At 54.5% G+C, this 25872-nt stretch overlaps 4 protein-coding genes across 12 annotated transcripts in view; all 4 read right to left on the bottom strand.

Annotated features, from left to right (window-relative positions):
- The window catches only part of DNM3 (dynamin 3), a 183380-nt gene extending 183100 nt beyond the window's left edge, over positions 1-280 (bottom strand). For 4 of the 8 annotated variants that reach the window (XM_014943468.1, XM_014943469.1, XM_014943473.1 and 1 more), the window contains exon 1: positions 59-278. In XM_014943468.1, coding sequence (XP_014798954.1) covers positions 59-204 — 146 coding nt within the window. In that variant the 5' untranslated portion in view covers positions 205-278. Of the gene's footprint in view, positions 1-58 lie in introns of all 8 variants that reach the window. The other 4 variants (XM_014943475.1, XM_014943472.1, XM_014943470.1 and 1 more) reach the window with 2 other exon arrangements.
- A 6204-nt stretch (positions 281-6484) lies between these two features.
- On the bottom strand, positions 6485-12612 carry METTL13 (methyltransferase like 13). Of its 2 annotated transcripts, none has more exons than XM_014943357.1 (8): positions 12424-12612; positions 10768-11515; positions 9829-10028; positions 9026-9221; positions 8632-8796; positions 8213-8425; positions 7702-7833; positions 6485-7208 (listed from the first exon to the last, which is right to left on the bottom strand). In XM_014943357.1, the coding sequence occupies exons 1-8, from the start codon at positions 12574-12576 to the stop codon at positions 6934-6936; spliced, it is 2082 nt and encodes a 693-aa protein (XP_014798843.1). In that variant the 5' UTR covers positions 12577-12612; the 3' UTR covers positions 6485-6933. The 2 variants fall into 2 exon arrangements, with proteins under 2 accessions (XP_014798843.1, XP_014798844.1); XM_014943358.1 differs by having other exon boundaries at positions 8632-8775.
- A 907-nt stretch (positions 12613-13519) lies between these two features.
- Positions 13520-17667, bottom strand: ITPA (inosine triphosphatase (nucleoside triphosphate pyrophosphatase)). The gene is made up of 8 exons (XM_014943353.1): positions 17521-17667; positions 17360-17417; positions 17206-17270; positions 16387-16460; positions 15449-15480; positions 14603-14718; positions 14038-14114; positions 13520-13739 (listed from the first exon to the last, which is right to left on the bottom strand). Exons 1-8 carry the CDS (start codon positions 17581-17583, stop codon positions 13622-13624), a joined length of 603 nt encoding a protein of 200 aa, XP_014798839.1. The 5' UTR covers positions 17584-17667; the 3' UTR covers positions 13520-13621.
- Positions 17668-21309: 3642 nt separating this feature from the next.
- The window catches only part of VAMP4 (vesicle associated membrane protein 4), a 17423-nt gene continuing 12860 nt past the window's right edge, over positions 21310-25872 (bottom strand). The window contains exons 4-7 of the mRNA XM_014943314.1: positions 24659-24759; positions 24006-24085; positions 23776-23827; positions 21310-21983 (exon numbers count right to left, since the gene is read on the bottom strand). Coding sequence (XP_014798800.1) covers positions 21955-21983; positions 23776-23827; positions 24006-24085; positions 24659-24759 — 262 coding nt within the window. The 3' untranslated portion in view covers positions 21310-21954. The remainder of the gene's footprint in view (positions 21984-23775; positions 23828-24005; positions 24086-24658; positions 24760-25872) is intronic.

Genomic DNA, 25872 nt, shown 5'->3' with positions numbered 1-25872 from the left:
GGGGGAAGGGGGGGGGGGGGAGTGCCGTGCACGTGCCGTGCCGTGCCCGCCGCCTCACCTGGAGACGCAGTTCTCCAGCACAGAGCTCTTGCCGGCGCTCTGCCCGCCCACCACGGCGATCTGCGGCAGGTCGAGCAAGCAGTTCTGGCCCAGCGCCGCGAAGGCGTCCTGCAGCCGGTTGACGAGCGGGATGAGCCCCTCCATCCCGCCGCGCTGCGCTGCGCCACGCCGTCCCTTCACCACCACTGCCACTGCCGCCGCCGCCTCCTCCTCCTCCTCCTCCACCCGCCGCCGCTGACAGGTAAGAGCAGCGCACTGCGCATGCGCCCCACCCCCGAGCCTGGGGGCGGAGTCTCCGCCGAAAGGCCACGCCCCCGCCCGGTGCGGGTCGCGGTGCGGGCTGAAAGCGGGGCGGAAGGGGGGGGAATGGCAGGCCTGAGCCTCAGGAGCCCGTGGCTCTCCCTGCGGTGGCAGCGGCCCCTCCACGGTCTGGCACCGGCACATCCTCCTGCCGGTCGCCGCGGCACGGGGCAGCAGCTTGCAGGGAGCCTCCTGTGGGGTCCTCCCGGCAGCCTGGAGCCTCCTCTCGCTCGCTCACCCAGGGTGGGCAAGCTGGTCTCGGTGCTGGGACCCTCAGGCATGAGGACACGGTTCACCCAGGTCCACACACCAACCCAGTGGGATGGCCATGCTTCCCCTTTCCCCCAGGAGCCCTGACCCCAGCTGGCCACCCCGTCCAGCTACCATCCTGGCAGAGAGTGCCCCCGACAAGCCCCCAGCGCTAGGCTATGGCCAGCCATGCCATCCTCCAGCACCCAGGGGTTTGCAGACACCCTACCTCTACAACTTTGACACCAAACTGGGAACAGGACCAAACTGGGAGCACTAGGTCCCGCTTGCCGGCACAGGACCTGGCAGGCAGCTGGCTTCAGCACTTCCCAATCTGCTGAGCAGGGTATTTCGGAGCAGTCCCACTGGCCAAATCCCTCCCGGTTCCCGCTTGTGATGTGAAGAGGAGCAGTGGAAGCCTGACCCGTCCCTGCGCCTGACCCATCCCTGCGGCACACGAGGGGCCCTGCCAAATGGCACTGACACTCGGCCACGGGCAGGAGTGCTGCCAGGGTCAGACATACATTCTCCCGAAACCATGACAGGACAGGACAGAGAAGCCAGGTCCAGCAGGGCTGGTAGCACTCACCCACCTGGTGGGTGGTTCAAAAACAGGCTGAGAAGCAAGAACAAGGTCCAAGCCACATCACTGCAGTGGCTTCAATTACAAACGCGGACCGAGGCTGAGCTAAAAGCGCAGGCAAACAACGGAGATGAGATTTATCTGTGATTACTGGGCTCAGTCACAACGCAAAAATATCCAAAACAGAGGCTTTGGAGTCCTGCAGCGATAGAAGTCATCCTCCGTATTAAACCAGACACCGGCCTCACTCAGCATGAAAAGCAAAACAAAAGGGAACTGTGAACATCCCGCAGGCTGACAGATACTAGCGATCTGGAGGATTATCAAAACTTCTTGGCCAGAGTGTAAAAAATGACTCTCCACAACAGGCTGACTTCTAACCCTGTAAACAAATGAACAGTTTGCTTTAGCTTTAGGTAAAAAGGTTTTAATGGGCATAACACAGAGACAGCTGCTCTAGCAGTGACTTTGCCGCTGTGGTTAGATCACCTCTCCGGCATCACAGCCACGAGGAAAAGCCTTGCAATCATTTCTATCTAGATGGGGGTTATTGACATAATTATGCCAATTAGTGGCATGATTATTTTTTTTCTCCACTCCTGAGCAAGCGGGCTATGCCAGGAGGCACTAGAGTAGCTGCCTGGCCTTCCTCCAGTTTATGGGTTTCTACAGAGGCTGGAAGTCGGGAAGAACAGTATTGTGTTGTGGCCAAATCTGCCCTGTCTGAGTGTCGGAGCACTTTGTGCTGCCCCAGTGAAATAATTAAGATCAGTAGAGAGCAGCCTGGCAATAGGATTGCATCTCAACAAGAGACAAACAAAGATTAAACAAGGCAGGATGCCTCAGGAGCAATGCTATGCACACCTTCAAATTGATAACTGTCCTTTCTATTAGGTCTTTAAATTGCATCTTTGTTTGTTTCCACAATTACCAAAAAAAAAAAGGAAAAAAAAAAAATAATCTATGATTAGGAAAAGTCTGGGAAGTTTCCAAACAAAACTTTTTTCCTTGTTGAAGCTGTGTTAAAACTGCTAAATCTCAACACTCACCCTGCAACTCCATCACTCAGAAAAACGTACTTTCCTCCAAAAAAAGCCACAAGCATACATTTCCCACCTCCTGGAAAAAGCAGGAACACGTTCATTATGCATGCCTGTGTTATCACAAGGATGCTTTCATTTTTCCAACAGCTCCAAGAGAGCAGAGAAGAAGAGAGGAAGGGCAACCAAGCATATCTTCAGGTCTCTGCTTTTTCTAGCTGATTCCTCCCGGCAGCTTGTTCCAAAGCCCTTGTGGAGCCCAGCCTGGCTTCCTGAATTTGTCGAGTCAGAGTGGCTAAATTAAAAGAAACAGGGGCAGTACTAGCAGAGACCATTGCAAAGCTTCTTTTAATGAATAACCCTGAAAAAAAAGCCCCAAACCCGTGTCAGAGGGCCATGCAAGAAACTGTTTTCCTAGAGAGCACTAGCTGCGGTCCCCGAGCACGCAGCCGGAGCACAGAGCTGAGTTGCTCACCGGTTAGCCAGCTAAACACACTCTATTTTTACCCTCCACTCAATTGTGCTCCACAATATTTATCACTTCCTTTGCCATGTGACAGGCTTGGCAAGGAGAAAAGACCTTCACCGACCACCTCTCCCTGGCATGATGGGAAGGGTGTCCTGCTCCCCAGGGCAGCATGCTGGCCCCGCTGGCTCCATCAGTGCAGTCTGCTCGCTTCCAGGTGTCACCAGCTCCAGCACAGCCTGCCTGGGGCCCCCCAGCCCTGCTAAAGCCTCCAGCACACTTCAGATCAAGCCTATGGACAGCAAGCTGACTTCCAGAAAAAAAATAAAAGGCAAAAATAGCCTGGTTTCAGGGTGCAGCTGTAGCATTTCAGCCCACAAATTTACCCACAGACACTTCTTCCTAACCAGGCAGCGTGATGTTAAGACTGAGGACATTTGGATCAGGTCCCCAGGCTACTTTATAAACACACGCCGGTACAATTCCCTTCATGAAAAATGGGTTATGTATAAACTACAACAGAGATTTGCAGATGCCTGCAGTGAAGAGGCAGGCATGGTCCCCTGCCAGGAGAGCAGGCAGGACCCCGGGGGGAGCAGAGCACAGTCGAGGCCGCATCCTTCCCCCTAGGAAGCATTTAAAAGAGGCAGGCTGCTTCACACATGATCTCCTTCTCTCCAGGGACCTTCCTCGCCTCCTTCTTGGTTCAGATATAAACCCAGAGTCTTGCAGAGCTTTTCAGGCAGCTGATGGGCACAAAGCAGGAGGAGGTGTGGGCAAGGAGCCCCGTGCACAGGGGAGCTCCCAGATTCTCAGCAGCACCTGGCTCTACAGTGCTGGCATGAACCTGCTGGTCAGCATTTTGCCTGCATGTCTGCCAGCAGGAGAGCTCAGACCTTGAAGCTCCAAAAGATACAAGTAAAGCCAGTGACAGAAAGCCAGAGAGGCTGCAGAGCTGTGATTAGAAATGGCAGCTGCAGCATTTCCCCCGGCAAAGAGGAGGCGCTTTCTGCTTCTCCCCTGCAGCCTGTGGCACTACTGACTCACAGACCACAGGACAGTGATACCCCAGTCCCTGCCCTGTGGCCCCTCTGCTGCCCTGTGATCTCCAGCAGACCCGTCAGTCAGGTGTACCCAGCTTCAGGATAGAAAGAGGCCACCGGGCTGCATTGCAGCCCACAGACCTGTTCTCCTGCAGCCCTGAGCACCCCAGGAAAGAGCCATACTCCCTCACTGCAGCCTGGCAGCCCACCTGCTTCCCTGATCACAAACCCAGGCAAGCCCGGTGCTTCCCCAGGGGACAAATTCACGGACAAAACACTTCCCAGGTGCTTCCACCCTCTGGGACATGGCTGTTGCAGCCCTTGCTGTGCTGTGACCCTGCCATGCCTGGGCAGCAGCAGCATCCCCAGCCAAAGAGTCCAGGCTCACTCCAGCAGAGCTCTTCCCAGCTGGAGGGAATCAGCCTCAGCACTCAGTCCCTGCAGCTTCTATTACTGCAAAATCTCTCCCAGCTGCTTGATGTACTTTCAGCTGGTGACAGTATGTCCCTCATCCACCTCTGCCCTCTTCCTGGGAGTCCAGCCACTTCCAGTCCTTCTGCAGAGCAGGGATCTGGGCTGCGACACCTAAGGAGGTCATTCCATCTGGGGTATATGTGTGGCACCCTGCCACTGCCTGCTTCACACCTTCACCATCCTGCCAGCTGCCTGGCCACAGAGTTACTCTGGGCCAAAGCATCCCTGCCGTTCTGGATCACAAAACTCAGGGCTGACCCATCAAGTCCCACTACCTCACTCGCTGGAGCAGCAGTGGGACACAAATTTGTGGGATACACAAATCCGAGAGGGATTCAGGCTGGACCTGACCAAAGCATCCCTGGCTGGCTACAGTTTCACGCCTGAGCCGCGCACTGAGTTACCCGGCTGTCTCTTTTTGTGCTGGGAAATCCAGAAAGGAATAAAATCTACATCTCAAAGCCAAGGGAGGTTGCTAAGTGACAGCAGTGCTTGTTTCCATCCCACTGCTTGCAGCATGCCTACGCTGCAAAGGAAGGAAGTGAGGAGTAAGGGATGTAAACATGAGTATATTGCCAAAACACTCAACAGAAACACAGTTGCCAAACGTATACATGAGCTGCACGTTTTGGCTGCCAGGAGAGAAATATTTACTACACATCAATTATTCCAGCCTCAGAGCATTCTACCTGCAGGGGAGGATTTCAGGTATTTGCAGCACTCACGAATTTGCCAATTTTCCAGCTGAAATGTATATTCAGACCAAACTTGTAGGGCTGTCAGTAGCTGCAAGAACAGCTGCAATGAACTGAGATTTCATCCTTATGTTGTTTCTAATAGATGGCTTTTGTTTTTCCACCAGGATGTGGCGTTACACAGCGATTAGGAAGCACAACAGAAAGGCAGAACTGGACAAGGGAGGGATGAACGCAGCCTTTGTATGAGCTCCTGGGGAAGAAAGGAGATGGTTTCAGTAAAATAAAGGCCACACACATGAACCTATGTCATTGGAATTATGTTGAGAACTGAAAACTAAGTTAAAAATAGACTAAATGCAGCATTGCTGAGCCAGTTGAGAAATTTGCCGCTGCTAAGCTGGATAGATAATAGACATCTTTCAAAAAAGTGCTCATCACAGAGGGGCTTTAGAAACTAGCTGCACAACAGCAGGCAGACTGCACCCCGCTCGAGCTCCAGCCTTGTCTCTCCCGTTGAGCAGTGACCACGTGCTGACTTAAAACATACTATAGTGCAGAGGAGGGACTGGGTGGTGAGCAACGTACCGAGGGCACGCACCATCCTTTATCTGAGGCAGGGAGCAGACCAACCCCGCTCTCTAGCGCCTGGGAACCATCAAAAAACACTTACTTAAAAAAAAGCATCTGCTCCCTCTGCGTAGAAGCGGGACAGCCCAGGGAGAAAGTAGGGCACTGATTTGTCCCTCTGTGTGAAGGGGAATAAGGCAGAGAGCGTCGCAGAAGGGATCTGAACAGAGCAGTTTCCAAAGCAGAGCCCACTGTCAAATTAAAGTATAGTGACAGACAGGTATCGGAGGGACATGCTTTTTGTTGGCACAGCTGCTGTAGTGCCTCCGGGACACAAACAGCCCTCCATCTCCTGCATTGGTGCAGTGGCTGCGGTCCCTACCAGTTCAGGAGGTGAGAGCTCTTGGGGTGTGCTTTCCCTGGCCCCTGCAGGGCTGGGGAGCTCCAAAACCTCGGGTTCACGTACCTTCTTGCTTGGCTTTCTAAACAAAGTCGGATTTCGCACAGGTGGAGGAGAGTTGGATCCTGCTGAGGAAGGACAAGATGATGAGCAGCAGCCCACCAACATCCCAGTGGGACAGGGTGCTCTGGGAACACCTGGATGAATGTTTTCTCACTGCCTTTTCATCCTGCAGGAAGGCTGACCTGCCCCAGCTGGGTGAGTGAGTTGGTGTGCCCAGGGGCCCGAGCAGAGGGCTGGGTCCCTGCTGGCCCAAGGGGCAGAGCAGGAGAAGAGTTGGGGGTCCCAGGAGCTACAGGTTCCACTTTACAGTGGTGATGGCTGGAGAAACACAGAGGAGGAACAGGCATGTGGTGGGGTGCAGTTTGGGGAAGGCAAGTGGGAAGGGGGCAGTGGGGTACAAAGGGCAGCTGCCTGCACCTAGGACGTGCTCTTGAGTGGAGGCAACTGTGCTTTTTCCAAGGGGTGCTGGTAGCTCCAGAAATAACCCTGGCAAAGCACTACAGGCCTCAGAGCAGCTCTGAGAACTTTATTTTCACAGCTCTCAGCCCACCCACACATCCACAACCAGGCTTGGGGCAGGGCTGGGGCTTTGCACAGACACCAGTGACCAGGGATGCTGGAGGTGCAGGGAGCGGCAGCATCAGAGGGAAGGAGCCATGTGTGGTGGAAGGGAAGGGGACGGTTGGAGGAATGTTTTTTCCACAATGGGAAAGCAATGGGGACAAACCCAGAGTTCTGCCAGACTTGCAGCACCTTCCTCCCCTCAGTACCTTAAAGCTGCCCCTTGGGCTGCACAGCCTCCCATGGTTCCCTTCCTGGGGAGCCAAGCTACAGGGAGCACCTCTTCACGTTAGTCCCATCCTTCGGGCAGACCCAGGCCACCACCAGCTCCCCAGGGGTGGCAATCCCAGCCACAGGCACCCCTCCACTGTGGGGCCACGGCACCCATGCAGAGACACCTCTCTTGTTCAAACAGCACTGAGACCCCTCTCAGAGGATCTTGACAGCCTGCAGCATGTCTGCCAGAGCGTACGAGCTGTCCCAGGGGCGCCCAGGCTGCCGCAGGTCCTGCTCCAGCACCCGGGCACGTGCCCCAAGCTCTGTGGGGTCCCGCCGGCCCTCGGGGCTGGGCTGGCAGAACAGGATCTCGTTGACCTCTCCTTCAATGCGGCGCGTGTAGAGCAGCGGGAAGACCCCCCTGAGGGTGGTCAGGACAGAATCCTTCAGCCGGATGTCACGGCACACCAAGTTGAGCACAAAGACTCCTGCAGCAGGGAGAGAGAGGTGGGAGTTCAGACCAGCCTGCACACACTGTCCTGATCCCCACCTCCCTGTGGGAACACAGCTGAATTGGTGCCACCCTGGTGCAAATGGCTCCTCTGCAGCAGCACAAGGAGTACTAGCAACTCTCCAGTGCCCTTGGCCCAGGTCCACATCCCTGACACTGCACGGGTTGCAGGCTGCTGCACAATCTGTTCCCAGATACCACCTACACCCTCTGTCTTCCCGCAACCTTTCTTTGCCCCCTGGGGATGTCTCAGCCTGCCTGACACTGCAGCGTTGCAGGCCACCTGCTACACCCTGCTCCCTGCTGTCACAACACCCACTGAAACACCCAGATTCAGGACCAGCCAGGAGTGACAGATGCCATGGCCGTGGCCACTGTTCTCCACGATGAGAAACAGTGGTCCATTACTCAAATCCCGCACAGGACCAGACAGCCTGGCCACAGGGACACCACCAGATTTCCCCTCCTACCTTCAGGCTTAAGGATGGTTTTAACTTTCTGCAGAAAAGGTTCTTCCACAAAGGCTGGGGGTGGGCAGCTCATCCCCACTGTGAGGTCTTTGCTGTCCACATCGAACATGATGGCATCGTACTGAGCTGGGGCTGCAGGAGGGAGCGCAGAAACTCATTATCCCATGGGACAAGAGATGAGCGATGCACAGTGGGGAGGCAATGAATGGGGTGGTCAAGACAACCCTCTGCCATGTTACAGCCACTACTCTCTCCCCCAGGGCTTCTCTTCCCAAATGAAACCCCCAGCAGCAGCCCACAGTGCTGGGAGAAGCAACAAATCTAAGGTTCCCCGCACATTGACAGGATAGGCCTATGAGTTGCAGAAACCTGGTGAGGCTGGATCTCATGACACGTGGCAAGAGATGGGCAGGGATGGGAAACAGAGAGTGAAAACAGCCTAGGATTCTGCTCCCCAGCATGTCACCCACTGGACTTGACGGGGCACCTGGAACACTCTTCAAGACAGTACCTTCAGCCGCCAGCTTGGCCACATAGTCCAGACCATCGGAGACATGCACTTGCATCCGGTCACCCTGGGAGAAGCCAAACCAGCATGTGGCCACCTCCAGCATGGAGGGATCGATCTCCACCACAGCCACGTGGGCCTGTGAGAAGTAGTCGTGGATGAAGAGGGGCAGGCTGCCCCCACCAAGCCCCACCACCAGCACAGACAGTGGAGTTCCTGCCAACAGAGAGTGCTCAAGTGAGCCACTGGGATGGCCACGCTCACACCACCCACCCCACCCCTCTGCCCAAACAGCTTTGGGAAGGGCACATGGGATGCCCCAGCCAGGAAAACCCTTCCCCAAGGAGCTGGGCCATGGGGGACACCCACACATATGCCCCACACCTGCCTTGGGCACAGCCTCCCACTACTGGCTTCGTCACCTGGGAGAGGGTCGGGGCCCCCCAGCAGGCAGAGCCCCGCCACCATGGCCTTGTGGTGCTCACAGCACAGGTAGCTCTTGTCAATGGCCGTGGGTGGCTCAGCAGGGCTGGGTTTCTTCTTGTCCTTCCTCCGTTTCTTCTGGCCTGTACGACAGGAGGCATCAGCTGGTAAGGCAAGGCAGCAGACAAGGATGTTTTTTTGAGGACTAGCCCACCCCAGCCCCTGTCCCACCCACAGGGCAGGCAGCAGAACACAAAACCACTTTCAGAGCAGCCCTGGGACAAGGAAGGCAGGTCCTAGCAGGATTTTTATCTTCCTCCCATATTAATCTCACTCTCTGCCACTGCAAAAAGTCACCCTTGGCCCCCACCCCTTCCCGGCTGCCCCACGTACCTGGGAGAGGCACAGAGGCCAGGAGCCGAGCCTCTGACTGCACCACATTCCTGTTGCGGAGGAAGATGAGGCGTCGGAAGTAACAGGTTCCATCCCCCTTCACATCCTCCACGACGTACTCCCCGCTCAGGGGGCTGGTGTCACAGTGCCGCACCGTTCTCACTCCGATGTCCCCTCCCACGGACAGAAAGGGCACCTGCAGGGAGCATAGGGACTGGTGTGAGGAAGGAAAGGCTACAGGAGCACACCCTGGCATTCCTGACCAGGGCTAAAGAGCTGGGATGAAGCAGACACATCACGGGAGCAGCAGGATGTGTTGTAGGCAGCCACATGGCAGCTGGGGACCAGTGCGTGGGCCATCAGGGTCCACCTCCATACACGTGTGGGGGTACAGGGAGAAAGCATCCAAAGACTTCTTGCAAGAGCTCAGGTTTGGGGAGTTGTGGCTAGAAGGAGACAACAGAAGGGATAGGAGAAGTTAAAGCCATGATTAAAAAAGGGCTGGATGCTCTCAGGGTTTTGGGATGCCTGGTTTTCTTGGGATGCTGGGTTTTAGAGGGCAAGGACTTTACACTGAATCCTGCCATGCGGGCACCTCAAATCCTGCCTCCAAGTGAAGGAAGCTAGCTGAAGATAAAAACCAAAGGACCTAGACCTCAGGCCAGCCTCCTCCCTGCCAAGGCAGCCAGTTCACATGATGCAGCTCAGTCTCCCTCGAAGAAGGGGGACTCGCTGCTGGTGGAGAGCCAGCCTGGCTGGGGTTTTGGGGAAGCCGAGCAAGGGGGCTGGGTGGTGGGGCTCACCTGCTGCCGGGCAGGGAGGCCCGGCGGGGCCAGCTCCATCACCTTCCCTGACAGCTCTGCCTGGATGGCTGCCATTCCCTCGTAGTGCTGCTCCCTGTGCAGGGCCACGGTGACCAGGCGCCCAAAGCCCGCGCTGACAGCCAGCTGCCTCCGCCCTTCCTCCGTCCCAAAGAGCCACTCGGTTTCTCTGCCCTGCGGGACTGGAGAAGGGGCTGCCATCAGCCTGGGCCAGTCCCAGTCCCTGAGTAACCACCCCTGCCTCCAAGAGAGGAGCTGCAGGGAATGGCAAGACATCCCGAGGAGGTTCCGCTGCATGCCTAGAGCCATGCTCTGCAGCCACCAAGAGTGCCAGGACGTTCCCTGTTTTAGGGAGGCTCCTGTTTAGGAGGCTGGAAAAGCCATGTCTCATAAGAAAGGGGTGTCCATCAGCCTCAGGACCCATCTCCAGGCTGTGCTAAGCCCCAGCTTTGCAGACTCACAGGGAGGGAACAGTGCTGCTGGCAGAGCCCAATGCATCTCCACAAGGTGCAAGTGCTCAGGCCCAAGCATCAGCAGCCCAGCCCTGGCAAGTCAAAACACCCACACAGACCAGCAACACCTTTCCAGCTGCATCTCCTGTGCTCTGGCTTAATGCAGTGGCATGCTACAGCTGCTGTCACCAGCATCAAAGCAGGAATCACCACCTTGGAGGCAAGGCAGCCTCCCTCTGGTGCCAGACAGGCATCTGCTCAGTCAACAAGCTCTGTGCCAGATCTCTGCTTGCATCACCAGCAAACACATGTCCCACCAACAAAGCCAGGACTAAAACATCAACCAAACTCCGCACAGGCAAGTTTTTTCCCTCTCCAGCCCTGATTTTAGCAGGGCCAGGACCACTGGCCGTTTTGCAGCTCCTGGCCAGAGCACCATCTCATTGCAGCCATGAGAAGCTGTACTCACTGATGAAGATGGCGAAACGATTGTCCCGGGAAAGTTTCACCGAGGGGCTGTCGATCACGTGCAGTGTGTAGCGAGGCCTACCGCTCTCTTTGTCACACAGATCCAGAGAAACCTGCTCCCCACAGGGGGTTTTGCTCAGCTGGCTGCAGAGCAGGGCGTAATGCTGCCTGTCCTTCACCGCTGCCACCAGCCGCTCCGCGCTCTCCACTCGCATTGGCTTGTCCTGCTCCTCGGCGCAGATCTCCAGGATCTGCGGTGCCGATCCAGGAATCTTCCTGAACTTTGTCATAACATAGACAAAGACTGGTAGGACAAACTGCTGCTTGTCCCCGCTGCCAGCCACCTGGTGGACACGCACAACCCAACCTTCTTGGGAGAAGTATTCCACCGCTTTCTTCAGCACGTGGGCTTGAGCCAAGGAGACACAGAGGTAGCGCCCTCCTACCTGCAGGACCCGGCTGATCTCGACAAACATCTTGTCCACCTTGGCCAGAGTGGCCTCCTCTTCATCGGTGAGGATGGCATCCAGTGTGCCTTTATCCAGGACCACCTGAAAGTGGGCATCAGGGAAGTCCATCTGAAGCATGTCCATCAGCAGGTAGCTCATCTTCGGCCTCTTGCTGCCGCTCCGCTCTTGCATCTGACGGATCACGGCGTCGCTGATGTCGATGTTGACGATGTCCTCACACATCCCCATGTCGTACATCTGCTCGCTCAGCTCCGAGTTCCCACAGCCCACCACCAGAACCTGGGGAGTGGTACAAGAGCAGCACGATGGTGAGAACGCCCGGGAAACGAGTCCCAAAGTGTTTAGGAGCAAATGTGTGAAACCCACACCCACAGCACCCGCAAACCCACTCTCCAGAGCCCCCAGAGAACATCTCCAGAGAGAAAAGCCACAGGGGGACAGCAGCGATGCATCTGCTGCATCTGTTTTGGGGACGATCTGGGTGTTTTAACCCCCAGAGCTCCCCATTCTGGGGACATTCAATGTCCCCAGACATTGAGGTGCTGGAGCGGGTCCAGAGAAGGGCGACAAAGATGGTGAGGGGTCTGGAGAATAAGTCTTATGAGGAGAGGCTGAGGGAACTGGGGTTATTCAGCCTGGAGAAGAGGAGGCTGAGGGGAGACCTTATTGCTCTCTACAACTCCCTGAAAGGAGGGTGTAGAGAGGTGGGGGTCGGTCTCTTTTCTCAAGTCACAGGCGACAGGACAAGAGGAGATGGCCTCAAGTTGTGCCAGGGGAGGTTCAGGCTGGATATTAGGAAAAAATTTTTCACTGAAAGGGTTATCAGACATTGGAATGGGCTGCCCAGGGAGGTGGTTGAGGCACCATCCCTGGAGGTGTTCAAAAGACGGGGTGATGTAGTGCTGGGAGGTATGGTTTAGTGATGATGCTCCTTGCTTGTTGTGTGGGTGTCTATTTTTGTCAGTTAGGTTGACGGTTGGACAAGATGGTCTTGAAGGGCCCTTCCAACCTAGAAGATTCTGTGATTCTGTGATTCCAGAGCTCCCCGTGGGTCCCTCCCGTTCTCTTCTTACGGCTCCCCCAGGGGTTCGCATTCTCTGTGCCGGGGCACGGCGGCAGATTAAGGCCGGGATACAGGGAAGGCTCGGCCCGGGCACACGGCGCTGGGTTCCGGACCCGGGACTCACCTTGTCGCGGGGCCGGACGTACTTATGCAGGACGGGGCAGAGCTCCGGGAAGGTCCCGTACCACTCGAAGGGCCGCTGTCCGCGCTGCCGGAAGAACCGATCCCAGTACCGGGCCGAGCCGAACTCCCCGGGGCTGCGGGGCAGCAGCTCCATGGCCGGCTAGCTCCGCTCCGGCTCCCGCCGCACGTGTCTCCGCGCCCCGCGCCGACTGCATCCGGGTGCGCAGCGCTCCCATTGGCCGCAGCGGACACGCTGCCCATTGGCTCCTCCTCCCGGCCGCTTCCCATTGGCTCGCCCGTCCCGCACGGCAGCGCCCAGCGGCGCTTTCGCCTTCCCTTCCGGGCCGCGGGGCGGGCTGAGCCGTCACCCGGGACCCGCCGCTGCCCCGGGGCTCAGTGCTCTGCGCTACCCACGTCTCTGCCGTTTCCCCCGGCGGAAAGGCAGGGACACCTCCCACTAGAGCAGGTTGCTCAAAGCCCCATCCAACCTGGCCTTGAACACCTCCAGGGATGGGGCATCCACAGCTTCTCTGGGCAACCTGTTCCAGTGTCTCACCACCCTCACAGTAAAGAATTTCTTCCTGATATCTAATCTAAATCTCCCCTCTTCCAATGTAAAACCATTACCCCTTGTCCTGTCACTCCCCTCCCTGAGAAAGAGTCCCTCTCTGGCTCTCCTGTCTCTCCCTTCAGATATTGGAAGGCTGCTATAAGGTCTCCCCAGAGTCTTCTCTTCTCCAGGCTGAACAACCCCAGCTCTCTCAGCCTGTCTTCAGCTGGGTGCTCCAGCCCTCTGATCATCTTCGTAGCCCTCCACTGGACCCGTTCCACCAGATCCATGTCCTTCCTGTGTCGAGGACTCCAAAGCTGGACACAGTGCTCCAGGTGGGGTCTCAGGAGCGCAGAGTAGAGGGGTAGAATCACCCCCCCCGCGACCTGCTGGCCACATTTCTCTTGATGCAGCCCAGGATGCCTGGGCACACCCAGGACGGAGCCATCCCAGGCACGGCAGCCCCTGCAAGGCTCCCCTGAGGCATAAGCGTGCTGCTTAAATAACCCAGAGCCGCTGCACTGCGCGAGCAACACAAACAAGGAGGTACCGGTGAAGGAGCAGCTTTAATGGCAGCCCGCAGCAGAGCAGAGCTCTCCCGGGGCAGCATGTGACAGGGACAACAGAGGGTACCCGTACCCTGGGGTGGCTAGCTGGGCATGGAGCCAGGCTCTGTTGAGTTGCTCTGGAGAAAGGCAGAGAGCTGGCTCAGCGCTCTGTAACGGTGTGAGATCGAGTTCTTCACTGCCTTGGGCAGCTCTGCGTAGCTGGAAGGGAGAGAAACCACACGTCTCAGCAGCAGAAAGGCTGCAGCACGGGTTCCCCCAGTCACAGAGAGCTCCCCCTCTGCTCCTCACTCAACTAGTCAGCGGGGTGTCTGCAGTGACATGCCGACAAAGCCAACAGCCCCCATCCTGACCCAGTTCTTCTTCTGAACGCAGCATGTTCAGACGCAGGAGGGTGTTTTTCTCCCCACCACCCTTCCTTGTAAGTGGGTTCCTCTCCACACACAACCTCGACCCCGGCTTTCCTTATGTAAAGAGCTGTAGATAAAACACCACTTACGTCTGGTTGTAGCCGTCTGGCTGAAAGCAGGGATCCCAGCCAAAATCTCGAGGACCTCTGGGCTCCACTATCAGCCCCTGCCACAAGATAGCAAAAAATGCCCTGTAAGCCACGGTTTCGCAGCACTTCCCTCACAGTCAGGTTTCAAACACACTGCAGAGCGACACGCAGCCGCGGCTCACACTGTGGCCACCACAGGCTCAGTGTGTGGCGCTGTCCTCCTTCCCAGTGACCAAAATTAGCAGCCCCAAGCTCAGTGCTCCATCACACTGCCCTACATCAACGATCACTTTACTCCCCACAATTAACAGAGCTAACAGCTGCACTCAAATACAACCTGCCAGAGAGAGACCAGGGGGCCTGATGTAGCCTGCAAAAGGGCTGCAGCATTCAGCATCCACTCCCCACCAGCTGCACTGTCCCTCTGCCTGTTCCCAACAAGCTCCAAGGCCATTCAGTGACCCAGGAGCCACTAAAATGGTCCTCAGCAGAGCCAACGCTGTTACAACATTCACATTATAGCCCTCGCACTCAGCATCTTCCCTTCCCTGGGCAAAACACCTACATGAGTCTGGCCTTTGAACAGCTTCACGGGCTCCTCTGGGTTTCCAGTACTGAATGCAAAGGTACAGAGAGCGTAGGCAGATTTGTCTTCAAATCCAGCCAGCAGCTTGTACAGGCCTGAGTGACACAGAAAGGATCCTGGTGTTACTGCCTTTCCATTGGAGCGCAACGCATCCACCTAGAGACGGATCGAGGGAGCATTCTGCATTCACAGAGACAAGGAAGAGCAACAACTACAGGAGGTGGCAAAGCTCAAGGATGCTCTTGGCCCAGTCCCTTGTATGACTGAACCAGCACCTCTGATCTAACAAAGCGTGAGCTGTAGGGCCCTGCTTTTAATTTGGGAGTGGAAGCAAACGACTTTGTGGCACCAGAGAGGACTAAAGCCCACTCTGAATTAGTGTGATTCACACTCATGCTCTGGTGCCAGTGTGGGATTTGCAGTCACACTTTCAACCACAGGGTCAAAGGCAGTTGCTGCACGCCACTGGAGGTGAGCATTATGGAGAGAACCTCACACAGAAGCCAAAGGGAGCAGCAGGTCCTCCAGGTCACACTGACAACAGACAAGAAGTTCCCACAAGCCTGCAGAGGCAGGAGTCTGGGAATCTAGGGATGCAGGGATGATGCTGAAGCTACCGAGGAAAACAACATCCACCGAAGAAAGGTACAGAACAGGCTCAAGGAGAGAATGCAAAGGGACAGAGCTGGACAGACTGGAAGGAACCAGTTATGAAATGGGCAGTGAGGTGGGCAAGCCCGCCCAGCAGAACCCAGCGCAGGCAGGTGTTCGTTTCGTTTGGAAAGAACCAAATTACATGCAGAGCAGTAACACAGGAGACAGTACCTTCTGGTTTGAGTTTTTCCAGGAACCATTTTCTGAAAGGGAAGAAAAGAGAAAAGGTGACTTTTTGCTATTATTTCTCAGAAATACAGGCATCCTTGAGACACTACATTTCCATAACTCTTTGAATCCGTCTTCAAATGTGGTGTCAAATCACCACAATCTGGGCTATTTACCAACAAAGATGAACTTAGCTCTTAAACTGAATGGGACACAGTGAAAACAACAGTGCTGTTTGAGGTCCATGTAAATCATAGAATCATAGAATTGTCTAGGTTGGAAGAGACCCTTGGGATCATCGAGTCCAACCATAACCAATTCCTACTCATATTCCTACCAATTCCTACTCAATAACCCAATTCCTACTCATGAGCAATGACATGCTCAGATACATTTCTTGACTCAACTTGTTCTCATCTTACACCCAGTTCTAGTCCCAACTTCATCATATAAAACTTTTATGTCTCTGCTCAGTTTAGCAGAGATAGTTTGGAGAATTAATTACAATAAAAATTAATCCCAGGAGCAATATTTTATTGGAGGATCTACACTGCAATGTAATAAGCTTGTTATCTGCTGGATTAAAGGATCCCTGTGAGAATCTGCAGGACACTCATCCCAGAGTCCTGAGGAAACGCACGGTGCCTTAACTACATAGAGTGCATTGTGGGGCTGGGCTCCCAAGGGGGCTGCAAGAGCAGGCACCATAAATCAGGAGATTCAGGTCTGCCTATCTCACCCTGCACTGTGACTTACAGCAGGGCTCAAGGAGTTTAAGATCAGCCCTTGGGGTGCAGGATAAAACTGAGGACACAGAGCAGTAATCACCTCCTTGACCCTATTTCTCCTGGCGTGTGGAGAATCTCCTGTGAAACACGCCCTGCCAGCCTGCGCTCCTAACTCTAGGACACAAAAAGTGAAGCAAATTCCCTCCTACTTACATGTATGGTCCTGGAAGACCTCCCAGGGCATTGAAGCACAAGCAGGTATCCTCTACTATAACAGGTCCCCGAACCTACAGCGAAAGCCCAAGAGATGGAAACATTAGACCTAGAGGACAGCACTACCTCCAAATTCAGTTTCTTGCTCTATTCTATTGCCATGTTTCCATGACAAGAGGAACACCACAAAAACCAACCAGCCACTAGAGCTCTTCACCTCAGAGGCAATCCATACCAGGCAGACATATCCAAACCCAGTTTCTCCCCAGGCAGGCAGGAGTGGCTGAAGCATGGTGGGGAAGATCTTTCACGGAGAAAACCGAGCAGATCTGAACACTGTCTGCTCTCTTGGCAGGAAGAAATGGTGGGACAAGGAGAGAGAAAGCCTGTGTCCTGGAGGCACACCTGCATTTTCCTTGAGTCTCAACCCTCGCTTGGTTCTTTTAGGACAGCCATCCCAGAGACAGCTCTGGAAGGTGTTCTATCAGAAGCTCCAGCTAATGGAAAACTCAGTCTCCCACAATCACTGGGGCTGGACTGAAGGAGCTGTGTTGTCCTCCTGCTGCTCGAGGGACACGGGAGGGCAAAGAAGCAGGAGTGTGACTGCCTAAACATTCTGTCACCAGTGAGAAGTCACCATCACCCATCGCAGGCAAGAAACAGCAGGGTGACGGGAGTGCAGCCAGGCCAGGCCAGCTCCGGATGCACCCCCGAGTTTCCTGAGGGCCAGGCCAGAAGCCCCGCAGGTGCCGGGGGTCCCTCCGAGCTCCCGCACCCCCACCCCCTCTCCGACCGGCGGGGAAGGAGAAAACGAGTGACCTGCCGGGCGGCTTCGCGGCACTTCTGCACGGAGATCTCGTCCGGTTCCCCCTGGTACTCCGGCACTGGGGACACAAAGGCCGACACTGAGGAGACTCCCGGGCCAGCCCGGGCAGCCCCACCGCGTTCCCCCCGGGCCCCGCCGCCAACTCACGGTCAATTTTCTTCGCCACCAGCGCGTAGGGAGAGGAGTCCCCGAGAATCTGAGTGACCTGAGGAGGGAAAAGGGAGGGAAACCCGCCCGTCAGACCCCGGCCCCGCCAGGCCGAGGCCCAGGCCATGACAGACCGCGGCCACCCCCTTTTCCCCCGCCACCTCCTCCAGCTTCTTAGCGTTGCCCGTTACGAACACCACGCTCCGCCGAGCCGGCGCCGCCATCCTGACCCCGCGCGGCGCCCGCGCGCCGGGCCCGCCAATCACCGCCGGGGGAGGCACCACGCCCAGCAGCGCTCAGCCAATGGGGAAAGGCTCCCGGCGAAGCCGAGGAAAGGGACAACTTCCGGTCCTCGCCGGTGCGCGGCGCCCGCCCTGCGCATGCGCGGAGGCCTCAGGGATAGTCTCGCGAGAGCGGCGCGGGTCGCCATGGCGGCGGAGGCACCAGAGGAGGCCGGGTTCCCCCTCAGGGCCCCGTCCCTCGCTATAGCGCCTCCCTCCCCCCTGCTGCGCTCCCACAGCCTCAGGCCGCGGTCCCCTCCGCCTGAGGGCCGGCCGACAGCGGGCACCGGCACCTCCAGCGGGGCGGGGACGGCCGCCTCCCTGTTTACTTCCCCAGCGTTTGGCAGCCGTGGCCGGCGGATCCGTCTCCCTGTTTTCCCTGAAGTAGAATCACATGTAGTTTGGGGAACTGGGTAGTGGATTGCGCTCCAAGCGCTGCTGCTATTTACTCCCCGATCTCTGGCACGTCCGTGCACATTTCCTACGTGGGAGCGATCAAGTTCCATCGTGTTGCAGGACCAGCTGGCAGCCGTCACAAAAACACCAGTGGGGAGAGCTGGACCCGGGAGTCAAGAAATGGTCCCTGCTCTCCCAGTGTGGAGCCCTAGAGGAATGGGTCGATGACACCCAGTGCTTCCCTTGCCAGAAGATAGCAGGGAGCGGCGGCCCGTGAAGCAGCAGGGTCGTGGAAACTATCCCCCTGCGGTACTCAGCTCTCTACCTCAGACACAGCGCCCACAGAAGAGCCTTCATCAGCTCTGGTGTGGCCAGCTCCCAGATCTGGGACTAGGGAGGCCTCTCCCCACCTGCATCAGAGCTGCAGGTGTCTATCCCTGCAGCCCTCATGCCCTCAGGTTTGGGGACCCCAGGGGTCTCGCTGAATGGGTCACACCAGCAAGGATGGGAGGAGGAACCAGCCCTGCGGGAGGAACGCACAACCCCAGCCAAAACATGCCGTTCCCTGTAAAAAAGCAATCATGTGGAAAACAGCAGCTAACGAGGAGGTCTGTCTTCTGCACAAAGAGGGAATGGATAAAACAGGCCCTACGCTTGGGTGAAGGAATTGTTGTTGTTGTAAAATCTCCTTTGTAGCGTCTCCTAAATGAAAACCAACCCCAAAGCATGCAGACGCTCCTGGAAACAACAACCCTTTCCACTCACTACAGTTCTCCCTGTCACTAGTCCAGGGTGGGATAGCACAGGCTGCAATATAAAGACCATGATATCTCAAAGTAACATAAGGATGGCTCTGTAACATACTTGAGACCAGACAGTGCAATGGTCTTTTCAGCCTTGGGGGAAAAATAAAATAAATAAAAGCTATAAAACTTGCTCAATAAATTCTATTACTGTAAAGTTACTGATTAGGACTTTTGATTTGTTGCTGCTGGTGCCTCTCACAGCCAGAGCTGGTCCCTTGAGAAGGTCTGTGATCAGGACAACCCTGGCATTCAGTGACTCGAACCTTAAAACTGGTCAACACCTAATCCTGGCAACCTAGGAAAGCGTGCTGAAGGCTTTGGACGTGGCAGGTTTCTCTGCCCTGCATCTCAAGTACAACTGTTTGCACCCCAACCTCCTGGGAGATGCTGCGAAAGCATTCCACCAAAGCTGTCAAGGAAAGTGTGCTTTTCCAGGGCCAGAACACGCTACCTGGGGTGGGCCCCTCAGTCCCACTGGTACCGAAGGATGAATCCGAAAGCATTCCACCAAAGCTGTCAAGGAAAGCGTGCTTTTCCAGGGCCAGAACATGCTGCCTGGGGTGGGCCCCTCAGTCCCCGCTGGTACCGAAGGATGAATCTGAAGCAGGCACAAAACACAAACTGTCCACGGTCAGGGGCGTTAGCGTTGCCATCTCATTTCCCATGGATCTGGGTCAGCTGGAAAAGCGTTTGTCTGAAGCAGCGCAGCTCTGGCATGATGGTAAGAGCAGCACTTCTCAGGGTGGTACAATGGTGCCTGCACTGAGGAGACTTCAACACCATATGGAAACTGTCCCTAAGGACATGCTGCTGACAGGTCTGCCCATCCCAGCAAGGACAGGGCTATGAGGATGTAGCAGCAGCTCCCAAATTCAGGAGCTATAAGCAGCTCTTTACTACAATAGGGTTGCTGCGAAGCCTTCATCCTATGAGCATCCATTTTCCAAGGGCTTCAAGCCCAGCTTTAAAGCCAGGCTTTGCCTCTAGCAGGTAACTGCAAAGCTAACTTGTCTTGCTCAGACCTGGTGCCAGCAGGGATTTGAAGTCCTGATGTGCTGCTGTGGCACCAAGGTCCTTCTGTGGGTGCAGCAGCAGCAAGATGGGGCTGGGAGAGAAAGGCAGAGGTACTGTCAGGACTCTCCAGCAGCAGGAGTGAAGCCTGCCCTAGCAGGCAGGCCAGAGCAGGCACTGCATGCTGTTACATGGGCTCGCAGTGCCATTAACTCACTTTCCAGCTGGCAGGAAAAGGTACCCATAGCTCAGCAAGACCTGCAGCCCCCCTGTAGACAGACACAGTCCCTCTTCATTCACCCTGTTGTTCCCTTGCAGGTGGAGAGTAGCCAAAGGCATAGGCAGGATGATTTTTGTCCCTTCCCATGGGTACGCGATCTTAAAACCAGACTACACTTCAGGAGGAAAAACCCAGCTTGGCTTTCTGCTTCCCACCTGGAGAGACCAGGGTCCACAGAGGGGAAAAGCCCTATTTATATTCCAGCTGGGCAAAGCAGAGCTTGTAATCACATCCGACCCTCCAGACTGCTGTGCTCACTTTTAATCCCCTTCTCAGCATGGAGCCGCACCGCCACTCGGGTGGAAACTGTGTACAAGGTCCTGGGGGCAGGTTCAGAGAAGGAAGCTGGAGCACCGTTTCCCCTCTCTAATATTACTTCAGACATACACTAAGCAGGACTTCATCAGAAAAGAGACAGCAAAAACGGAACCAGTAGAGCCTGATCTCAACTCAGCTGAAGTCCCAGGCTCAGGGCTGGAAAGAACAAGGGTCCCAAAAATAAAGGGCGGACAGAAATGCCCCCAATACCCGAGACCAAGGATGGAGACAGCTAAAACACAGCAGTCTTACCCATGGATGGAAGAGCTCAGCTCCTGTCTGGTCCAGCACAGGGGCCCCTAAACATCCCTGAGCACCCCAGTGCACCTGTCTGGGAACAACCCCCAGCTTGCTGGATCACAGGGAAGGAAAATGGGCTGGCATTTGGGACCACAACCACCACATCCAGGCTGGCATTTGGGACCACAACCACCACATCTAGGTGAAGGCGGTGAAGGCTCTGAACATGAAGCAGGCTTGTTCACCCTGCAGTGGTTTTGGAGAGTTGCTGTCCTCCTGTTGTGTCTCTTATATCATTAGGCTTACACACCTCCTTGCTTCTGGTGAAGAAAACACCGAAACAGCCCTTTCCTAGGGACTCCCAGGAGTGGAGAGATGTGTGTGTCCTCCAGAACACTACTGAAAGTGAAGGCTCTGAACATGAAGCAGGCTTGTTCACCCTGCAGTGGTTTTGGAGAGTTGCTGTCCTCCTGTTGTGTCTCTTATATCATTAGTCTTACACACCTCTTGCTTCTGGTGAAGAAAACACCGAAACAGCCCTTTCCTAGAGACTCCCGGCAGTGGAGAGGTGTGTGTCTCCTCCAGAACACTACTGAAGACGTGCAGGAACTCCAGATGTACAGTCAAAAATAAGTTTACTGGAATGTCTTTTGTCACAGCTGTAAGCAGCAATACTGAAAACACTGAGCTTGTGCATTCCCATGGCAGGACCAGAAAGTCTTCTGGATTGTAAAACCTAATTATTTCTCTTTTTCTCTCTTTTTTTTTTTTAAACAGAGAAGCAACACCCTTGCAGTTCTCCACAGAAGGGTCAGTTCCCTGTAACATAATGGTATGTTTCTCTTCAGACATTTTTTTCCTCCTTTGCTCTGAAAGGACAAAGTCCCCTCTGCCTTTCACAGCAGGCAGCAGGGAACTGCTCAAAGGGTATTATTATTAATAATACAGCTCAACCATATATACAGATAAACCGTAGTGGCAAGTAGCCAGCTCCAAACCAGAGATCCAGAATTCCACAGGCAGGCAGTTTGAGTACTAAATCTTCTGTTATAAAAAAAGTCTGACAGCAGGAGCAGGTACTCAACCAAAAATAAGGGTCATTTGGCAGTTCTTAAAACACTCTGTTAGAACTGGCTACTTGCCGCCGCCTCCTCGCTTCTTGGAGAAAAACAACTTCAAAGCTATATACAGATATCTCACTTAAATTACACAGCAGTTTGGTTATCCCAGAACCAGCTCCAACCGAAGTCTCCAGCTGCCCCGTCAGGTGTGATACTTCAGGACTATGGGTACTGGAAAACAAAGAAACAAGCTCTCAGCCTCACACCTTCGTGTGCAACACAGATCCCCACCAGAGATCCCCCCATTTCTGTAGTGACAAACACCAAGCAGCTGTGAGGGTAAGTGTGTTTCCAAGCTCCAGCTAATGTAATCCGCTGCCCGCACACATGCTAGGCAACGTTTCCTGCCACCTTCATCTCCTTCCAGCTTCCCAAAATTAAACCAGATGGGATTTTCCATCAGTTTCTCTCTCTACAACGCTCCCACCCTGCTGCCAGCTCTGTCTCTCCTGCTGCAGGCTGTGTGTCAGCCGGACAACAGGCTGCAAGGGTTTTGCTAAAGTAATGAGAACCCTTCCAGAGCTGCCCCCGGCCACGGTCGGTGGGAGGAAAACCCTCCACAGACCCAGTGGCACAGAAGAGCTGAGCTGCCATACTGAGCTGCTTAGGTCCCTGGAGCACAGAATTCTGCAGGCAGAGGGATGAATTCTTTTGCCAGGAAGAAACACGCTCCGGTCATTATTAGCTTTTTGGTAGGAAAAGCAGCAACATCTGTGGTCTGGGGAGCTCCACAGGGACCAGGTAGATCAGGAAGGGCAGAGAAGGGACGAACAGCAAAGCTACAACAGCTACTTGGTGAAAATTAAGCAAGCCAGCAGTTTTGGGGAGAAACACTTGCAGAGATCAGACCCATTTCAAGATGACCGATATATGTGGAGAGAACTTTGGGAGACGTTGATGCAGTCTGAAACTCTTCCATCTACTCCCACCAGCCTCAGGATCAGCTGGTGCCAACCCTGGATCGGTTCAATGTTGTCAGGGCAGACACCAAGCAGCTGTGAGGGTAAGTGTGTTTCCAAGCTCCAGCTAATGTAATCCGCTGCCCGCACACATGCTAGGCAACGTTTCCTGCCACCTTCATCTCCTTCCAGCTTCCCAAAATTAAACCAGATGGGATTTTCCATCAGTTTCTCTCTCTACAACACTCCCACCCTGCTGCCAGCTCTGTCTCTCCTGCTGCAGGCTGTGTGTCAGCCGGACAACAGGCTGCAAGGGTTTTGCTAAAGTAATGAGAACCCTTCCAGAGCTGCCCCCGGCCACGGTCGGTGGGAGGAAAACCCTCCACAGACCCAGTGGCACAGAAGAGCTGAGCTGCCATACTGAGCTGCTTAGGTCCCTGGAGCACAGAATTCTGCAGGCAGAGGGATGAATTCTTTTGCCAGGAAGAAACACGCTCCGGTCATTATTAGCTTTTCGGTAGGAAAAGCAGCAACATCTGTGGTCTGGGGAGCTCCACAGGGACCAGGTAGATCAGGAAGGGCAGAGAAGGGACGAACGGCAAAGCTACAACAGCTACTTGCTGAAAATTAAGCAGGCCAGCAGTTTTGGGGAGGAACACTTGCAGAGATCAGACCCATTTCAAGATGACTGATATACGTGGAGAGGACTTTGGGAGAAATTTATGAAGTCTGAAACTCTTCCATCTACTCCCACCAGCCTCAGGATCAGTTGGTGCCAACCCTGGATCGGTTCAATGTTGTCAGGGCAGGGCAATGTTGGCTTTCTTTGGCCACACTCAGCGCGATTTGGTTTGAGCCTGCTCCTCTGCATTTAAACCTTGCAGCAGAGCAGCACTGAGCGATCTACAGGCACCATTTATGACCGCTTAAGGCAGAGGGGGACCCCACGAGAATGGCTCAGGAGCTCTCCCCAAGGGACAACAGCACCACAGCATCACTCACAGTGTGGAATCCCTCAAATATTTCAGTCCTAGACACAGCTGGAGTGATCTGGAGCTACTCACCAATGATCACGAGCAGGAGAATGACTGCCACCAGTGCTATGATCGCCTTCATCTGCAAGGGAAGCACAGAGGCATGTTAGAAGCAGCTATACATGGCACCCCATATATCTGAAAGCAGTACTTCAGCTTCCAGCACCTTTTCAGCTAGAAAGCAGAGCTGCTCCATCCCCTCCTGGGGCAGGGCAGGTAACTGTGTCTCCACAAACCCACCCCTGCCTGTTCTTGCTCACCTTGCAGCCTCGCCACCACATCTGTCTCCGAAGCTGCTTGGCTCTGTTGCTAAAAGCTGTTGCATTGTCTGATAAACTTTCTATTGAAGGAAAGAAAAGAGGTGACTCAGTAGTGCGCGCACACACACAGTCAGAGCATCCACCCGTTCTCCTAACTCCACTGAGTTTTAAGCAATAAACTCGCCATTAGGGGAAAAGACCCAACCACAGCGTGATTCACCAAAGCCACAGCAGACGCCACTGTGACGCCCTTCGCTAGAGCACACCCAGACCTGCTGAGTCCCACTGAGCCCCCTTTGTACTGACTGCCCTCAGAGGACATGAATTCACTCTTCAAGCCAGCAAGCGGAGAGCTGAAGTGCTCAGGGCCGCTGGGGGACAGACCAATCTACCTTAGCTTGAAGGACCAACAAGATCACAGCACCCAAACACCTCCAAACTGCACAAAGCAGCAAAAGGCAAAGGTGGAAAGAGGAAAATGTTGGCAGAAAGTCAGATCTGCAGCCCAAGGCTGGGAAACACCACTCTCCAGGACAGAAATACAAGCCCAGGTCTGTCATTAGGCCCTTTCTGAACCGAAACCAAGTAAACTGGCCCAGTAACAGGGAAGAGCCATGGGGAATAGGCCAATAGAACTGCATTTAGCATCGCACCTGATTTATCCTGCAGGTCATCCAGCCGCTCGCCTCTTTCAATCACCTTCGTGATGTTCTCCTGCATAACATCGATGACTTCGTCCACCTGGTTCTGGACACTAGAGCAGAGCAAAGGCATCATGAGGAGCAGAAGTGAGCACCACCAGCCGTGCGTTGCAGCACCGGCCCTCGCTCAGAGCCGCCCAGGCTGGTAGGATCCAAGAGCTCACCGACAAAAATCAAAGGGGACAACGATGGAGGGAGGTCGATGGAATGCTGAGAAAGCCAGAGGCACAGCATGACCTGTAGGTCTCTGGCAATCCCAGGAAGGGCGAGGGAACACAAGGGGCTCAAAGAGAGAGCACTGGAGGTCAGCAGAAGAAGGGGGCACCCACAGTAACACCTTTAACACAAAAATGCAGTAAGAAAAGGCAGTAATTGCTGTTGGTGGGCACCTCTGCTGCAGAAAAGCTCACATCAAAGGGGGAAAAAAAAATTAAAAAAAAAAAAAATCACACCTTATCTTTCCAGATTTCACAGAACCTCACACCACACCTTTGCTCAATAACTTGGGGTGAAATCAAAGCAAGGTGCACTCCCCTCTCTGTGAACTGAGTTGCTAAATTAAACCCTCTCTGCCAGGGGCATGAAGAGAACAGTCAAGAAATGGCTGACATGAACTACACCAAGTTATTATAATCCATCTTCTCATAGGTTACGCAACTCTGTGGGTAGTCGCTTCAGTGAACAGTAGCCTAAATCACACCCGCAGGGTTATTATAAATGCATTTATTCACTCCATAAAAAAGCCACATTGGTAAGAGAGAAAAATTCTCCTGGTGGAAAAATACTGCTAAATTCTGGTTTGTATCTTGGAGCTAATACACTTTTATTTTCCTGGAGATAGAAATAAGAAATTTCTTGGGGCCCTAGGGAGACAATACATTGTTGGAGACATACTGTTCCCAGAAAGTAAATGGCAACGTCTCGGAGGCAACGCTACACACGGGGCAATAAAACAGAAATAGCTCCAGGCCACGCGCTCTGCATAAGTCTTAGGTTTGACGACTTCAGTTGCCTTGATTAAAAACATTTAAGCACTTTAAACACATCAAAGCGTATCCAGCATTTTCCAAATATGCAGCACAAATAGGCCACTTCATCAACCCTCCATGTTACCAGAAACAGACACCTCTGATGAACAGTGTGCCACTGGTGTCCCAACAGAGAAG

The sequence above is a fragment of the Calidris pugnax genome, unplaced genomic scaffold, assembly GCF_001431845.1.
Source record: "Calidris pugnax isolate Ruff unplaced genomic scaffold, ASM143184v1 scaffold63, whole genome shotgun sequence".
Classification (NCBI taxonomy): Eukaryota; Metazoa; Chordata; class Aves; order Charadriiformes; family Scolopacidae; genus Calidris; species Calidris pugnax.
This window is presented reverse-complemented; position numbering and strand designations above follow the sequence as displayed.

Bases quoted from the DNA above. Each gene is read 5' to 3' on its own strand.
- METTL13 (XM_014943357.1), bottom strand. From the start codon at position 12,576: ATGGAGCTGCTGCCCCGCAGCCCCGGGGAGTTCGGCTCGGCCCGGTAC. The intron at 8,797-9,025 runs GTACGTGGGGCA...TTGCCTTACCAG, and splicing joins GGCCTCTGTGCCTCTCCCAG to CTGATGCCTCCTGTCGTACA. The intron at 8,426-8,631 runs GTGACGAAGCCA...CTCTGTTGGCAG, and splicing joins GGGCCCCGACCCTCTCCCAG to GAACTCCACTGTCTGTGCTG.
- ITPA (XM_014943353.1), bottom strand. From the start codon at position 17,583: ATGGCGGCGCCGGCTCGGCGGAGCGTGGTGTTCGTAACGGGCAACGCT. The intron at 16,461-17,205 runs GTCACTCGTTTT...CTTTCGCTGTAG, and splicing joins GCCGCGAAGCCGCCCGGCAG to GTTCGGGGACCTGTTATAGT. The intron at 14,719-15,448 runs GTACTGTCTCCT...TGTGTCACTCAG, and splicing joins GGAAAAACTCAAACCAGAAG to GCCTGTACAAGCTGCTGGCT.